Raw genomic sequence first — 19,295 nt, forward strand, 5'->3', positions numbered from 1 at the left:
TCCATCCAAAACGAACTTTGTACTTTGCTATGAAGTTCCACCAGGAATGAGTTTTCATGCAAAAACTGTCTATTTCAACTAACTTTGTCCATCCAAAACGAACTTTGTACTTTGCTATGAAGTTCCACCAGGAATGAGTTTTCATGCAAAAACTGTCTATTTCAACTAACTTTGTCCATCCAAAACGAACTTTGTACTTTGCTATGAAGTTCCACCAGGAATGAGTTTTCATGCAAAAACTGTCTATTTCAACTAAATTGATCCATCCAAAACGAACTTTGTACTTTGCTATGAAGTTCCACCAGGAATGAGTTTTTATGCAAAAACTGTCTATTTCAACTAACTTTGTCCATCCAAAACGAACTTTGTACTTTGCTATGAAGTTCCACCAGGAATGAGTTTTCATGCAAAAACTGTCTATTTCAACTAACTTTGTCCATCCAAAACGAACTTTGTACTTTGCTATGAAGTTCCACCAGGAATGAGTTTTCATGCAAAAACTGTCTATTTCAACTAACTTTGTCCATCCAAAACGAACTTTGTACTTTGCTATGAAGTTCCACCAGGAATGAGTTTTCATGCAAAAACTGTCTATTTCAACTTAATTCGTCCATCCAAAACGAACTTTGTACTTTGCTATGAAGTTCCACCAGGAATGAGTTTTCATGCAAAAACTGTCTATTTCAACTAACTTTGTCCATCCAAAACGAACTTTGTACTTTGCTATGAAGTTCCACCAGGAATGAGTTTTCATGCAAAAACTGTCTATTTCAACTAACTTTGTCCATCCAAAACGAACTTTGTACTTTGCTATGAAGTTCCACCAGGAATGAGTTTTTTTGCAAAAACTGTCTATTTCAACTAACTTTGTCCATCCAAAACGAACTTTGTACTTTGCTATGAAGTTCCACCAGGAATGAGTTTTCATGCAAAAACTGTCTATTTCAACTAACTTTGTCCATCCAAAACGAACTTTGTACTTTGCTATGAAGTTCCACCAGGAATGAGTTTTTATGCAAAAACTGTCTATTTCAACTAACTTTGTCCATCCAAAACGAACTTTGTACTTTGCTATGAAGTTCCACCAGGAATGAGTTTTCATGCAAAAACTGTCTATTTCAACTAACTTTGTCCATCCAAAACGAACTTTGTACTTTGCTATGAAGTTCCACCAGGAATGAGTTTTTATGCAAAAACTGTCTATTTCAACTAACTTTGTCCATCCAAAACGAACTTTGTACTTTGCTATGAAGTTCCACCAGGAATGAGTTTTCATGCAAAAACTGTCTATTTCAACTTAAATCGTCCATCCAAAACGAACTTTGTACTTTGCTATGAAGTTCCACCAGGAATGAGTTTTCATGCAAAAACTGTCTATTTCAACTAACTTTGTCCATCCAAAACGAACTTTGTACTTTGCTATGAAGTTCCACCAGGAATGAGTTTTCATGCAAAAACTGTCTATTTCAACTAACTTTGTCCATCCAAAACGAACTTTGTACTTTGCTATGAAGTTCCACCAGGAATGAGTTTTTTTGCAAAAACTGTCTATTTCAACTAACTTTGTCCATCCAAAACGAACTTTGTACTTTGCTATGAAGTTCCACCAGGAATGAGTTTTCATGCAAAAACTGTCTATTTCAACTAACTTTGTCCATCCAAAACGAACTTTGTACTTTGCTATGAAGTTCCACCAGGAATGAGTTTTTATGCAAAAACTGTCTATTTCAACTAACTTTGTCCATCCAAAACGAACTTTGTACTTTGCTATGAAGTTCCACCAGGAATGAGTTTTCATGCAAAAACTGTCTATTTCAACTAACTTTGTCCATCCAAAACGAACTTTGTACTTTGCTATGAAGTTCCACCAGGAATGAGTTTTTATGCAAAAACTGTCTATTTCAACTAACTTTGTAAATCCAAAACGAACTTTGTACTTTGCTATGAAGTTCCACCTGGAATGAGTTTTCATACAAAAACTGTCTATTTCAACTTAATTCGTCCATCCAAAACGAACTTTGTACTTTGCTATGAAGTTCCACCAGGAATGAGTTTTTATGCAAAAACTGTCTATTTCAACTAACTTTGTCCATCCAAAACGAACTTTGTACTTTGCTATGAAGTTCCACCAGGAATGAGTTTTCATGCAAAAACTGTCTATTTCAACAACTTTTGTCCATCCAAAACGAACTTTGTACTTTGCTATGAAGTTCCACCAGGAATGAGTTTTCATTCAAAAACTGTCTATTTCAACTAACTTTGTCCATCCAAAACGAACTTTGTACTTTGCTATGAAGTTCCACCAGGAATGAGTTTTCATGCAAAAACTGTCTATTTCAACTAACTTTGTCCATCCAAAACGAACTTTGTACTTTGCTATGAAGTTCCACCAGGAATGAGTTTTCATGCAAAAACTGTCTATTTCAACTAACTTTGTCCATCCAAAACGAACTTTGTACTTTGCTATGAAGTTCCACCAGGAATGAGTTTTTATGCAAAAACTGTCTATTTCAACTAACTTTGTCCATCCAAAACGAACTTTGTACTTTGCTATGAAGTTCCACCAGGAATGAGTTTTCATGCAAAAACTGTCTATTTCAACTAACTTTGTCCATCCAAAACGAACTTTGTACTTTGCTATGAAGTTCCACCAGGAATGAGTTTTTATGCAAAAACTGTCTATTTCAACTAACTTTGTAAATCCAAAACGAACTTTGTACTTTGCTATGAAGTTCCACCAGGAATGAGTTTTTATGCAAAAACTGTCTATTTCAACTAACTTTGTAAATCCAAAACGAACTTTGTACTTTGCTATGAAGTTCCACCTGGAATGAGTTTTCATGCAAAAACTGTCTATTTCAACTAACTTTGTCCATCCAAAACGAACTTTGTACTTTACTATGAAGTTCCACCAGGAATGAGTTTTCATACAAAAACTGTCTATTTCAACTTAATTCGTCCATCCAAAACGAACTTTGTACTTTGCTATGAAGTTCCACCAGGAATGAGTTTTTATGCAAAAACTGTCTATTTCAACTAACTTTGTCCATCCAAAACGAACTTTGTACTTTGCTATGAAGTTCCACCAGGAATGAGTTTTCATGCAAAAACTGTCTATTTCAACTAACTTTGTCCATCCAAAACGAACTTTGTACTTTGCTATGAAGTTCCACCAGGAATGAGTTTTCATGCAAAAACTGTCTATTTCAACTAAATTGATCCATCCAAAACGAACTTTGTACTTTGCTATGAAGTTCCACCAGGAATGAGTTTTCATGCAAAAACTGTCTATTTCAACTAACTTTGTCCATCCAAAACGAACTTTGTACTTTGCTATGAAGTTCCACCAGGAATGAGTTTTCATGCAAAAACTGTCTATTTCAACTAACTTTGTCCATCCAAAACGAACTTTGTACTTTGCTATGAAGTTCCACCAGGAATGAGTTTTCATGCAAAAACTGTCTATTTCAACTAACTTTGTCCATCCAAAACGAACTTTGTACTTTGCTATGAAGTTCCACCAGGAATGAGTTTTCATGCAAAAACTGTCTATTTCAACTAAATTGATCCATCCAAAACGAACTTTGTACTTTGCTATGAAGTTCCACCAGGAATGAGTTTTTATGCAAAAACTGTCTATTTCAACTAACTTTGTCCATCCAAAACGAACTTTGTACTTTGCTATGAAGTTCCACCAGGAATGAGTTTTCATGCAAAAACTGTCTATTTCAACTTAATTCGTCCATCCAAAACGAACTTTGTACTTTGCTATGAAGTTCCACCAGGAATGAGTTTTCATGCAAAAACTGTCTATTTCAACTAACTTTGTCCATCCAAAACGAACTTTGTACTTTGCTATGAAGTTCCACCAGGAATGAGTTTTCATGCAAAAACTGTCTATTTCAACTAACTTTGTCCATCCAAAACGAACTTTGTACTTTGCTATGAAGTTCCACCAGGAATGAGTTTTTATGCAAAAACTGTCTATTTCAACTAACTTTGTCCATCCAAAACGAACTTTGTACTTTGCTATGAAGTTCCACCAGGAATGAGTTTTCATGCGAAAACTGTCTATTTCAACTAAATTGATCCATCCAAAACGAACTTTGTACTTTGCTATGAAGTTCCACCAGGAATGAGTTTTCATGCAAAAACTGTCTATTTCAACTTAATTCGTCCATCCAAAACGAACTTTGTACTTTGCTATGAAGTTCCGCCAGGAATGAGTTTTCATGCAAAAACTGTCTATTTCAACTAAATTGATCCATCCAAAACGAACTTTGTACTTTGCTATGAAGTTCCACCAGGAATGAGTTTTCATGCAAAAACTGTCTATTTCAACTAACTTTGTCCATCCAAAACGAACTTTGTACTTTGCTATGAAGTTCCAGCAGGAATGAGTTTTCATGCAAAAACTGTCTATTTCAACTAACTTTGTCCATCCAAAACGAACTTTGTACTTTGCTATGAAGTTCCACCAGGAATGAGTTTTCATGCGAAAACTGTCTATTTCAACTAAATTGATCCATCCAAAACGAACTTTGTACTTTGCTATGAAGTTCCACCAGGAATGAGTTTTTATGCAAAAACTGTCTATTTCAACTAAATTGATCCATCCAAAACGAACTTTGTACTTTGCTATGAAGTTCCACCAGGAATGAGTTTTCATGCAAAAACTGTCTATTTCAACTAACTTTGTCCATCCAAAACGAACTTTGTACTTTGCTATGAAGTTCCACCAGGAATGAGTTTTCATGCAAAAACTGTCTATTTCAACTAACTTTGTCCATCCAAAACGAACTTTGTACTTTGCTATGAAGTTCCACCTGGAATGAGTTTTCATGCAAAAACTGTCTATTTCAACTAACTTTGTCCATCCAAAACGAACTTTGTACTTTGCTATGAAGTTCCACCAGGAATGAGTTTTTATGCAAAAACTGTCTATTTCAACTAACTTTGTCCATCCAAAACGAACTTTGTACTTTGCTATGAAGTTCCACCAGAAATGAGTTTTCATGCAAAAACTGTCTATTTCAACTAACTTTGTCCATCCAAAACGAACTTTGTACTTTGCTATGAAGTTCCACCAGGAATGAGTTTTTATGCAAAAACTGTCTATTTCAACTAAATTGATCCATCCAAAACGAACTTTGTACTTTGCTATGAAGTTCCACCAGGAATGAGTTTTCATGCAAAAATTATCTATTTCAACTAACTTTGTCCATCCAAAACGAACTTTGTACTTTGCTATGAAGTTCCACCAGGAATGAGTTTTCATGCAAAAACTGTCTATTTCAACTTAATTCGTCCATCCGATACGAACTTTGTACTTTGCTATGAAGTTCTACCAGGAATGAGTTTTCATGCAAGAACTGTCTATTTCAACTAAATTGATCCATCCAAAACGAACTTTGTACTTTGCTATGAAGTTCCACCAGGAATGAGTTTTCATGCAAAAACTGTCTATTTCAACTAAATTGATCCATCCAAAACGAACTTTGTACTTTGCTATGAAGTTCCACCAGGAATGAGTTTTCATGCAAAAACTGTCTATTTCAACTTAATTCGTCCATCCGATACGAACTTTGTACTTTGCTATGAAGTTCTACCAGGAATGAGTTTTCATGCAAGAACTGTCTATTTCAACTAAATTGATCCATCCAAAACGAACTTTGTACTTTGCTATGAAGTTCCACCAGGAATGAGTTTTCATGCAAAAACTGTCTATTTCAACTAAATTGATCCATCCAAAACGAACTTTGTTCTTTGCTATGAAGTTCCACCAGGAATGAGTTTTCATGCAAAAACTGTCTATTTCAACTTAATTCGTCCATCCGATACGAACTTTGTACTTTGCTATGAAGTTCTACCAGTTGTAGGCAAAAACTGTCTATTTCAACTTAATTCGTCCATCCGATACGAACTTTGTACTTTGCTATGAAGTTCTACCAGTTCTACCAAAAACTGTCTATTTCAACTAACTTTGTCCATCCAAAACGAACTTTGTACTTTGCTATGAAGTTCCACCAGGAATGAGTTTTCATGCAAAAACTGTCTATTTCAACTAACTTTGTAAATCCAAAACGAACTTTGTACTTTGCTATGAAGTTCCACCTGGAATGAGTTTTCATGCAAAAACTGTCTATTTCAACTAACTTTGTCCATCCAAAACGAACTTTGTACTTTGCTATGAAGTTCCACCAGGAATGAGTTTTTATGCAAAAACTGTCTATTTCAACTAACTTTGTCCATCCAAAACGAACTTTGTACTTTGCTATGAAGTTCCACCAGGAATGAGTTTTCATGCAAAAACTGTCTATTTCAACTAACTTTGTCCATCCAAAACGAACTTTGTACTTTGCTATGAAGTTCCACCAGGAATGAGTTTTTATGCAAAAACTGTCTATTTCAACTAAATTGATCCATCCAAAACGAACTTTGTACTTTGCTATGAAGTTCCACCAGGAATGAGTTTTTATGCAAAAACTGTCTATTTCAACTAAATTGATCCATCCAAAACGAACTTTGTACTTTGCTATGAAGTTCCACCAGGAATGAGTTTTCATGCAAAAACTGTCTATTTCAACTAAATTGATCCATCCAAAACGAACTTTGTACTTTGCTATGAAGTTCCACCAGGAATGAGTTTTCATGCAAAAACTGTCTATTTCAACTAACTTTGTCCATCCAAAACGAACTTTGTACTTTGCTATGAAGTTCCACCAGGAATGAGTTTTTATGCAAAAACTGTCTATTTTAACTAAATTGATCCATCCAAAACGAACTTTGTACTTTGCTATGAAGTTCCACCAGGAATGAGTTTTCATGCAAAAACTGTCTATTTCAACTTAATTCGTCCATCCGATACGAACTTTGTACTTTGCTATGAAGTTCTACCAGGAATGAGTTTTCATGCAAGAACTGTCTATTTCAACTAAATTGATCCATCCAAAACGAACTTTGTACTTTGCTATGAAGTTCCACCAGGAATGAGTTTTCATGCAAAAACTGTCTATTTCAACTTAATTCGTCCATCCGATACGAACTTTGTACTTTGCTATGAAGTTCTACCAGGAATGAGTTTTCATGCAAGAACTGTCTATTTCAACTAAATTGATCCATCCAAAACGAACTTTGTACTTTGCTATGAAGTTCCACCAGGAATGAGTTTTCATGCAAAAACTGTCTATTTCAACTTAATTCGTCCATCCGATACGAACTTTGTACTTTGCTATGAAGTTCTACCAGGAATGAGTTTTCATGCAAGAACTGTCTATTTCAACTAAATTGATCCATCCAAAACGAACTTTGTACTTTGCTATGAAGTTCCACCAGGAATGAGTTTTCATGCAAAAACTGTCTATTTCAACTAAATTGATCCATCCAAAACGAACTTTGTTCTTTGCTATGAAGTTCCACCAGGAATGAGTTTTCATGCAAAAACTGTCTATTTCAACTTAATTCGTCCATCCGATACGAACTTTGTACTTTGCTATGAAGTTCTACCAGGAATGAGTTTTCATGCAAGAACTGTCTATTTCAACTAAATTGATCCATCCAAAACGAACTTTGTACTTTGCTATGAAGTTCCACCAGGAATGAGTTTTCATGCAAAAACTGTCTATTTCAACTAACTTTGTCCATCCAAAACGAACTTTGTACTTTGCTATGAAGTTCCACCAGGAATGAGTTTTCATGCAAAAACTGTCTATTTCAACTAAATTGATCCATCCAAAACGAACTTTGTACTTTGCTATGAAGTTCCACCAGGAATGAGTTTTCATGCAAAAACTGTCTATTTCAACTAACTTTGTCCATCTGATTCGAACTTTGTACTTTGCTATGAAGTTCCACCAGGAATGAGTTTTTATGCAAAAACTGTCTATTTCAACTAACTTTGTCCATCCAAAACGAACTTTGTACTTTGCTATGAAGTTCCACCAGGAATGAGTTTTCATGCAAAAACTGTCTGTTCCAACTAAATTGATCCATCCAAAACGAACTTTGTACTTTGCTATGAAGTTCCACCAGGAATGAGTTTTCATGCAAAAACTGTCTATTTCAACTAACTTTGTCCATCTGATTCGAACTTTGTACTTTGCTATGAAGTTCCACCAGGAATGAGTTTTCATGCAAAAACTGTCTATTTCAACTAAATTGATCCATCCGATACGAACTTTGTACTTTGCTATGAAGTTCTACCAGGAATGAGTTTTCATGCAAGAACTGTCTATTTCAACTAAATTGATCCATCCAAAACGAACTTTGTACTTTGCTATGAAGTTCCACCAGGAATGAGTTTTCATGCAAAAACTGTCTATTTCAACTAAATTGATCCATCCAAAACGAACTTTGTTCTTTGCTATGAAGTTCTACCAGGAATGAGTTTTCATGCAAAAACTGTCTATTTCAACTAAATTGATCCATCCAAAACGAACTTTGTACTTTGCTATGAAGTTCCACCAGGAATGAGTTTTCATGCAAAAACTGTCTATTTCAACTAACTTTGTCCATCTGATTCGAACTTTGTACTTTGCTATGAAGTTCCACCAGGAATGAGTTTTCATGCAAAAACTGTCTATTTCAACTAAATTGATCCATCCAAAACGAACTTTGTACTTTGCTATGAAGTTCCACCAGGAATGAGTTTTTATGCAAAAACTGTCTATTTCAACTAAATTGATCCATCCAAAACGAACTTTGTACTTTGCTATGAAGTTCTACCAGGAATGAGTTTTCATGCAAAAACTGTCTATTTCAACTAAATTGATCCATCCAAAACGAACTTTGTACTTTGCTATGAAGTTCCACCAGGAATGAGTTTTTATGCAAAAACTGTCTATTTCAACTAAATTGATCCATCCAAAACGAACTTTGTACTTTGCTATGAAGTTCCACCAGGAATGAGTTTTCATGCAAAAACTGTCTATTTCAACTTAATTCGTCCATCCGATACGAACTTTGTACTTTGCTATGAAGTTCCACCAGGAATGAGTTTTTATGCAAAAACTGTCTATTTCAACTAAATTGATCCATCCAAAACGAACTTTGTACTTTGCTATGAAGTTCCACCAGGAATGAGTTTTCATGCAAAAACTGTCTATTTCAACTTAATTCGTCCATCCGATACGAACTTTGTACTTTGCTATGAAGTTCCACCAGGAATGAGTTTTCATGCAAAAACTGTCTATTTCAACTAAATTGATCCATCCAAAACGAACTTTGTACTTTGCTATGAAGTTCCACCAGGAATGAGTTTTCATGCAAAAACTGTCTATTTCAACTAATTTTGTCCATCCAAAACGAACATTGTACTTTGCTTTGAAGTTCCACCAGGAATGAGTTTTTATGCAAAAACTGTCTATTTCAACTACATTGATCCATCCAAAACGAACTTTGTACTTTGCTATGAAGTTCCACCAGGAATGAGTTTTCATGCAAAAACTGTCTATTTCAACTTAATTCGTCCATCCGATACGAACTTTGTACTTTGCTATGAAGTTCTACCAGGAATGAGTTTTCATGCAAAAACTGTCTATTTCAACTAATTTTGTCCATCCAAAACGAACTTTGTACTTTGCTATGAAGTTCCACCAGGAATGAGTTTTCATGCAAAAACTGTCTATTTCAACTAAATTGATCCATCCAAAACGAACTTTGTACTTTGCTATGAAGTTCCACCAGGAATGAGTTTTCATGCAAAAACTGTCTATTTCAACTAATTTTGTCCATCCAAAACGAACTTTGTACTTTGCTGTGAAGTTCCACCAGGAATGAGTTTTTATGCAAAAACTGTCTATTTCAACTAAATTGATCCATCCAAAACGAACTTTGTACTTTGCTATGAAGTTCCACCAGGAATGAGTTTTCATGCAAAAACTGTCTATTTCAACTAAATTGATCCATCCAAAACGAACTTTGTACTTTGCTATGAAGTTCTACCAGGAATGAGTTTTCATGCAAAAACTGTCTATTTCAACTAATTTTGTCCATCCAAAACGAACTTTGTACTTTGCTATGAAGTTCCACCAGGAATGAGTTTTTATGCAAAAACTGTCTATTTCAACTAAATTGATCCATCCAAAACGAACTTTGTACTTTGCTATGAAGTTCCACCAGGAATGAGTTTTCATGCAAAAACTGTCTATTTCAACTAAATTGATCCATCCAAAACGAACTTTGTACTTTGCTATGAAGTTCCACCAGGAATGAGTTTTCATGCAAAAACTGTCTATTTCAACTAACTTTGTCCATCCAAAACGAACTTTGTACTTTGCTATGAAGTTCCACCAGGAATGAGTTTTTATGCAAAAACTGTCTATTTCAACTAACTTTGTCCATCCAAAACGAACTTTGTACTTTGCTATGAAGTTCCACCAGGAATGAGTTTTCATGCAAAAACTGTCTATTTCATCTAACTTTGTCCATCCAAAACGAACTTTGTACTTTGCTATGAAGTTCCACCAGGAATGAGTTTTCATGCAAAAACTGTCTATTTCAACTTAATTCGTCCATCCGATACGAACTTTGTACTTTGCTATGAAGTTCTACCAGGAATGAGTTTTCATGCAAGAACTGTCTATTTCAACTAAATTGATCCATCCAAAACGAACTTTGTACTTTGCTATGAAGTTCCACCAGGAATGAGTTTTCATGCAAAAACTGTCTATTTCAACTAATTTTGTCCATCCAAAACGAACTTTGTACTTTGCTATGAAGTTCCACCAGGAATGAGTTTTTATGCAAAAACTGTCTATTTCAACTAAATTGATCCATCCAAAACGAACTTTGTACTTTGCTATGAAGTTCCACCAGGAATGAGTTTTCATGCAAAAACTGTCTATTTCAACTTAATTCGTCCATCCGATACGAACTTTGTACTTTGCTATGAAGTTCCACCAGGAATGAGTTTTTATGCAAAAACTGTCTATTTCAACTAAATTGATCCATCCAAAACGAACTTTGTACTTTGCTATGAAGTTCCACCAGGAATGAGTTTTCATGCAAAAACTGTCTATTTCAACTAATTTTGTCCATCCAAAACGAACTTTGTACTTTGCTATGAAGTTCCACCAGGAATGAGTTTTTATGCAAAAACTGTCTATTTCAACTAAATTGATCCATCCAAAACGAACTTTGTACTTTGCTATGAAGTTCCACCAGGAATGAGTTTTCATGCAAAAACTGTCTATTTCAACTTAATTCGTCCATCCGATACGAACTTTGTACTTTGCTATGAAGTTCTACCAGGAATGAGTTTTCATGCAAAAACTGTCTATTTCAACTAATTTTGTCCATCCAAAACGAACTTTGTACTTTGCTATGAAGTTCCACCAGGAATGAGTTTTCATGCAAAAACTGTCTATTTCAACTAAATTGATCCATCCAAAACGAACTTTGTACTTTGCTATGAAGTTCCACCAGGAATGAGTTTTCATGCAAAAACTGTCTATTTCAACTAATTTTGTCCATCCAAAACGAACTTTGTACTTTGCTATGAAGTTCCACCAGGAATGAGTTTTTATGCAAAAACTGTCTATTTCAACTAAATTGATCCATCCAAAACGAACTTTGTACTTTGCTATGAAGTTCCACCAGGAATGAGTTTTCATGCAAAAACTGTCTATTTCAACTAAATTGATCCATCCAAAACGAACTTTGTACTTTGCTATGAAGTTCCACCAGGAATGAGTTTTCATGCAAAAACTGTCTATTTCAACTTAATTCGTCCATCCGATACGAACTTTGTACTTTGCTATGAAGTTCTACCAGGAATGAGTTTTCATGCAAAAACTGTCTATTTCAACTAATTTTGTCCATCCAAAACGAACTTTGTACTTTGCTATGAAGTTCCACCAGGAATGAGTTTTTATGCAAAAACTGTCTATTTCAACTAAATTGATCCATCCAAAACGAACTTTGTACTTTGCTATGAAGTTCCACCAGGAATGAGTTTTCATGCAAAAACTGTCTATTTCAACTAAATTGATCCATCCAAAACGAACTTTGTACTTTGCTATGAAGTTCCACCAGGAATGAGTTTTCATGCAAAAACTGTCTATTTCAACTAACTTTGTCCATCCAAAACGAACTTTGTACTTTGCTATGAAGTTCCACCAGGAATGAGTTTTCATGCAAAAACTGTCTATTTTAACTAAATTGATCCATCCAAAACGAACTTTGTACTTTGCTATGAAGTTCCACCAGGAATGAGTTTTCATGCAAAAACTGTCTATTTCAACTTAATTCGTCCATCCGATACGAACTTTGTACTTTGCTATGAAGTTCTACCAGGAATGAGTTTTCATGCAAGAACTGTCTATTTCAACTAAATTGATCCATCCAAAACGAACTTTGTACTTTGCTATGAAGTTCCACCAGGAATGAGTTTTCATGCAAAAACTGTCTATTTCAACTTAATTCGTCCATCCGATACGAACTTTGTACTTTGCTATGAAGTTCTACCAGGAATGAGTTTTCATGCAAGAACTGTCTATTTCAACTAAATTGATCCATCTAAAACGAACTTTGTACTTTGCTATGAAGTTCCACCAGGAATGAGTTTTCATGCAAAAACTGTCTATTTCAACTAAATTGATCCATCCAAAACGAACTTTGTTCTTTGCTATGAAGTTCCACCAGGAATGAGTTTTCATGCAAAAACTGTCTATTTCAACTTAATTCGTCCATCCGATACGAACTTTGTACTTTGCTATGAAGTTCTACCAGGAATGAGTTTTCATGCAAGAACTGTCTATTTCAACTAAATTGATCCATCCAAAACGAACTTTGTACTTTGCTATGAAGTTCCACCAGGAATGAGTTTTCATGCAAAAACTGTCTATTTCAACTAACTTTGTCCATCCAAAACGAACTTTGTACTTTGCTATGAAGTTCCACCAGGAATGAGTTTTCATGCAAAAACTGTCTATTTCAACTAAATTGATCCATCCAAAACGAACTTTGTACTTTGCTATGAAGTTCCACCAGGAATGAGTTTACATGCAAAAACTGTCTATTTCAACTAACTTTGTCCATCCAAAACGAACTTTGTACTTTGCTATGAAGTTCCACCAGGAATGAGTTTACATGCAAAAACTGTCTATTTCAACTAAATTGATCCATCCAAAACGAACTTTGTACTTTGCTATGAAGTTCCACCAGGAATGAGTTTTCATGCAAAAACTGTCTATTTCAACTAAATTGATCCATCCAAAACGAACTTTGTACTTTGCTATGAAGTTCCACCAGGAATGAGTTTTCATGCAAAAACTGTCTATTTCAACTAAATTGATCCATCCAAATCGAACTTTGTTCTTTGCTATGAAGTTCCACCAGGAATGAGTTTTCATGCAAAAACTGTCTATTTCAACTAACTTTGTCCATCCAAAACGAACTTTGTACTTTGCTATGAAGTTCCAACAGGAATGAGTTTACATGCAAAAACTGTCTATTTCAACTTAATTCGTCCATCCGATACGTACTTTGTACTTTGCTATGAAGTTCCACCAGGAATGAGTTTTCATGCAAGAACTGTCTATTTCAACTAAATTGTTCCATCCAAAACGAACTTTGTACTTTGCTATGAAGTTCCACCAGGAATGAGTTTTCATGCAAAAACTGTCTATTTCAACTAATTTTGTCCATCCAAAACGAACTTTGTACTTTGCTATGAAGTTCCACCAGGAATGAGTTTTCATGCAAAAACTGTCTATTTCAACTAAATTGATCCATCCAAAACGAACTTTGTTCTTTGCTATGAAGTTCTACCAGGAATGAGTTTTCATGCAAAAACTGTCTATTTCAACTTAATTCGTCCATCCGATACGAACTTTGTACTTTGCTATGAAGTTCTACCAGGAATGATTTTTCATGCAAGAACTGTCTATTTCAACTAACTTTGTCCATCCAAAACGAACTTTGTACTTTGCTATGAAGTTCCACCAGGAATGAGTTTTCATGCAAAAACTGTCTATTTCAACTAAATTGATCCATCCAAAACGAACTTTGTACTTTGCTATGAAGTTCCACCAGGAATGAGTTTTCATGCAAAAACTGTCTATTTCAACTAAATTGATCCATCCAAAACGAACTTTGTTCTTTGCTATGAAGTTCCACCAGGAATGAGTTTTCATGCAAAAACTGTCTATTTCAACTTAATTCGTCCATCCAAAACGAACTTTGTACTTTGCTATGAAGTTCCACCAGGAATGAGTTTTCATGCAAAAACTGTCTATTTCATCTAACTTTGTCCATCCAAAACGAACTTTGTACTTTGCTATGAAGTTCCACCAGGAATGAGTTTTCATGCAAAAACTGTCTATTTCAACTAAATTGATCCATCCAAAACGAACTTTGTACTTTGCTATGAAGTTCCACCAGGAATGAGTTTTCATGCAAAAACTGTCTATTTCAACTAACTTTGTCCATCCAAAACGAACTTTGTACTTTGCTATGAAGTTCCACCAGGAATGAGTTTTCATGCAAAAACTGTCTATTTCAACTAAATTGATCCATCCAAAACGAACTTTGTACTTTGCTATGAAGTTCCACCAGGAATGAGTTTTCATGCAAAAACTGTCTATTTCAACTAACTTTGTCCATCCAAAACGAACTTTGTACTTTGCTATGAAGTTCCACCAGGAATGAGTTTTCATGCAAAAACTGTCTATTTCAACTAAATTGATCCATCCAAAACGAACTTTGTTCTTTGCTATGAAGTTCCACCAGGAATGAGTTTTCATGCAAAAACTGTTGTTGACAAACATCAACGTCGATGACAGCCGGTTTGACAGAAAGCGCGGGCGTGAGTGAATCTAGCCCTGAGTGGAGAAAGTCCGGCGCGCTCACTCACACACGAAGGAAAAGGGATGACCTGTTGGCAAAGGCGATGACCGGAGGACACGCGTGCAATCAGGCGAACTGGGCCCCAGTAACAAGCCAACCGCGCTAAAGAACACGCTTGATTTTTTAATTCGTCCCCGTGAGCCTACTATTAAGGTATTAAATAAACGTATTAAGAAAAGTGAATTTTCTCGTGTCGCGTGTTTGTTGCCCTGTTGCGTTCGCAACATTTTAAAAAATCAAGCTCGTATTATACAAGCTAATTATCCAGTTCGAAAGACTGCCTGTGTCCTCGCGAGAGAAACTTAGGTGCTGTGAATACGTGTGAAAATCAGTTCCACTCTTGAGGAAAATCGGAAGAGCTTGCTTTTCACTACCACGGTGTCAGAGTTCAATAGTTACCGCGTTGCAAGTCATTGTAAGATTCCTGAGGAAATTCGGAACATTTACTAATCGCGGAACGCTCGTGATCGGACTGAAAGTAGGATTGAACAATGGAGAACCAAAAGCCGTGCGTAATCTGTAAGGCAGTAAAGGAAGATAAGATGGTCGCGTGCGACGCTTGCGAAGATTGGTTCCATCTTCAGTGTATCAAAGAGGATGAAACAATTTATGATCGCGAGTGGATGTGCGATAACTGCAGACCAAACCCGATCGAGCAGAACGTTGTGTCAACCCCGGCCGTTGAAGGCCAACCCGATTCGATGAAGGAGATAAGCCGAATGTTCGAGGGGATTAAGGCGTGTATGGAAAAGTGTACCGCCCCGTTTGGCAGTTTACCGATCGAGGAACCATGCGCTTCCTGTGACCGAGCATTAGGAGGCGAAACGGCGAAATGTAGTGAGTGTGCCCGAAAACATCATGTAGCGTGCGTCGACGAAGGCGAAGCTGCGCTAGGAAGAGGATGGAAGTGTTCCAGGTGTAAGTCTCAGGCGGCCAGTACAATGCTTTCCAGCACGCTTGCTACCATCATGGAGAGACTGTCTTCCATGGAACGCAAAATGGAGACGAACCGAAATGGAGCCGACCCACGGGGTGCAATCGGGTTCATGCATCCGTGTTCTACCGCATTCGACCACACGAATTTCACCGAGGGCGAAATAACGCGCAGCCAGGCTTCAGCAAGAAAGGTCGTAAGCGGAAAGCTGCCCATATTTTCCGGCGATCCCGATGAATGGGATATGTTTTGTGCATCGTTTGAGGAATCAACACGGTTGTGCGGATATAGCGATGGCGAAAATATGCAACGCCTGCGAGAAGCGCTGAAGGGCCATGCACTGAAAGCTGTAAAGCGTCGCCTCTATTACGGGGATAACCTCTCGGAAGTTCTAGAAACGTTGAGGTCGATGTATGGACGACCAGAACTCGTTATTGCCACACTACGAGACAAGATACGACAAGCTCCGTTACCTAAAATGGAAAAATTAGAGACGTTAGTTGAGTACGGCCTGGAAGTAGAGGAAATCTGCGCAACAGTGAGGAAAAGCGGTGTGGAGAATACGTACGATGGGCCTCTGCTTGAGGAGCTAGTAGCGCGTCTCCCACCAGTACTGCGCCTCAACTGGGGTATGCACTGTGATGCCCTCCCGAGTGTCACTCTAGCACAGTTTGCGCGATGGATGACGAAGGTTAGAAATGGTGCGTTACGGGTAAGCCCAAGACCAGCCGCTCGCGACGAAAAGCAATCTCCTAAACACGTCAACGTCCATTCACCAAGCCATACAACCACTCAGCCTCGCCAGAAAGTCTTATCGACTGTAAGACAAGCTGAATCGAGCAAAACCGAGCTAAGAAAATGTGCGTGTGACGACGAGTGCAGTCGCCTGACTGAATGTGATGTGTTCCTGAGGATGAGTGCCGAGAACCGTTGGAAATACGTGAACGATCATCACGTGTGCAAATGTTGCTTAAGACGACATCAAAACCAGTGCCGGCTTCAACAACCCTGTGGAAAGGCTGGATGTTCCCAGAGACACCACACGCTACTTCATAATTATCAAACCAAGGAACATCCTGGCAAGTACGAAAGCACTAATTCTCATTCCGTAGGAACTCATCGCGAAGTATTGCTGCGATATATTCCAATCACCCTACGCGCCCATAAACGAGAAGTAAATGTGATCGCGTTACTGGATGAAGGCTCGTCTGTTAGCCTGATGGAACACACTCTAGCCCAGGAGCTTGGTCTTAGCGGTAATCCGAAACCTCTCTGCCTCAGTTGGACCGGGGGCCAGCACCGCGATGAACCGGAGTCGGTTGAAGTCAGCATCAACATCTCGGGCATTCGAGGCCATGATCGCCATTATAGGGTACCGGCCATCCGCACGGTTCGTAGACTAGGACTACCCACACAAAGCCTCGATATGGACCAATTCGGCGCAAAATACGTACATCTATCCTCCCTGCCGATTCCATCATTCAGCGCTGCAGCCCCTCGGATACTACTAGGTATGGATAATTATCATTTAACCCGTCCCCTTAAAACCGTAGAAGGACTTATCGACGAACCGGTCGCAACAAAAACGCGTCTTGGATGGGTGGTATCAGGCCTATGCAGCAGCAGTGGACGTTATCCCGTTGTACGCGAAACAATATCGTCACATCGTGCCCAACTATGCGAGTGCCGAGACATCGAGATAAGAATAGATAATGCCCTGAAGGGAAGCTTTGCTTTAGAAGCCCCGCGAGGGGTGGTCAATGACGTTATCCGGTCCAAAGAGGATGAACGAGCTTTGGAACTTTTGGCTAAGCATACGAATTTAGTGGAGGGTAGATACTCTACGGGGCTACTATGGCGATATAACGATACCGTACTCCCTAAAAACCGAAGCTTAGCGCTGAAACGAATGGACTGTCTCGAGCGAAAAATGAGCAAAGATCAAAAGCTCAGAGACGTCATGAATGCAAAGATGAGAGAGTACGTAGAGAAAGGCTACATCCGCCACTTAACCGTTGAAGAGAAGCTATCAAACCATCCACGGGTGTGGTATTTACCTATATTCCCTGTGTTCAATCCGAACAAGCCTAATAAAGTTCGAATTGTGTGGGACGCCGCTGCAATCTTTCGCGGACACTCATTGAACTCCGCCTTATCTACAGGACCAGATTTCCTCGCGCCGCTTTCAAGTGTTTTACAACGCTTTCGGGAGCGAAAAATAGCGGTGGCAGCGGACATATCCGAAATGTACCACCAGGTCCGCATAAATGAACAAGACCTGCAAAGTCAACGTTTTCTTTGGAAGTGGAACCCCGAGCAAGCTGAACCGGACGAGTACGTCATGCTTAGGATGACGTTCGGAGCCTCATGCTCGCCAAGCTGTGCCCAGTACGTGAAGAACCTTAATGCGGATCGATTTGGTGAGCAATACCCCGAGGCAGTGAAATGCATCAAAGAGGACCATTACGTCGATGATATGCTGGCAAGCGTTGAAGAGGTAACCGAGGCCATCAAATTAACGGAAGATGTGACGTTCATTCACTCTCAGGGCGGGTTTCCGCTTCATAATTGGATGTCCAACTCAGTGGAAGTTCTCCAAGCCGTCGACAGTAGCGAACACCAACAAAAGGACCTAACCTTGGAGCCCAGCTCGACACCAAATAAGGTCCTAGGTATGTGGTGGGACTCGCGGAGCGACACCTTCTGCTTCAAAACTCCGTCATCGCTCGAAAGCTTCCTAGACGGCAAAGCAGTACCAACAAAGCGCCAACTATTAAGTTTGCTTATGTCGATTTACGACCCATTGGGATTGATCGCCGGATTTTTGTTCTACCTCAAAATCATTCTGCAAGAAGTATGGCGAGCAGGTATAGGATGGGATCAAGAGATCCCTTCGGTACAGTATGAAAAGTGGCGGAGTTGGACGAAATGTTTATCGGTGCTCGAGAGCATTTCCATTCCACGATGTTATCGGCGACAAATCGAATTGTACGAAAATAATCTACAGCTTCATATCTTTGTAGATGCGGGGATTGACGGATTCGCTGCAGTCGCTTACTTCCGTTACGAACAAAACGGGAACATCGAAGTCATCCTCGTAGGTGGGAAAACAAGGGTAGCACCTCTTAAGTATATGTCAGTTCCAAGACTAGAGCTACAAGCAGCAGTGTTGGGTACTCGCCTAGCACAGGCGATAAAGAAAGCTCATCGACAGAAGGTGCACCGTACCTTTTTCTGGACAGACTCTAAGGACGTAATCTGCTGGCTGCGGTCGGATCACCGAAGATACAGCACATTCGTGGCCCATCGTGTAGGCGAGATTCTAGAGGAGACTGATGTAAGGGAGTGGCGCTGGATATCAACGCATTTCAACGTGGCCGATGAAGCAACTAAATGGTCCAAGCTCAGCGCACATCTAACGGCAAGCCACTGGTTTACAGGTCCACAGTTCTTATCGTCTGCAGAAATAAGTTGGACTTACGAATCATCCCCGACGTCAACCACCGAAGAGGAG

At 38.3% G+C, this 19,295-nt stretch overlaps 1 protein-coding gene across 1 annotated transcript; it reads left to right on the plus strand.

Annotated features, from left to right (window-relative positions):
• Positions 1-15,338: 15,338 nt before the first annotated feature.
• LOC128309299 (uncharacterized) lies at positions 15,339-18,453 on the plus strand (the record flags this gene model as incomplete). The annotated part of the gene is made up of 1 exon (XM_053045656.1): positions 15,339-18,453. A coding segment is annotated over exon 1 (3,115 nt), but the record flags the coding sequence as incomplete, so codon positions are not given.
• Positions 18,454-19,295: the final 842 nt, after the last annotated feature.

This window comes from Anopheles moucheti, unplaced genomic scaffold (assembly GCF_943734755.1).
Source record: "Anopheles moucheti unplaced genomic scaffold, idAnoMoucSN_F20_07 putative_Y_46, whole genome shotgun sequence".
NCBI classification, from domain to species: domain Eukaryota; kingdom Metazoa; phylum Arthropoda; class Insecta; order Diptera; family Culicidae; genus Anopheles; species Anopheles moucheti.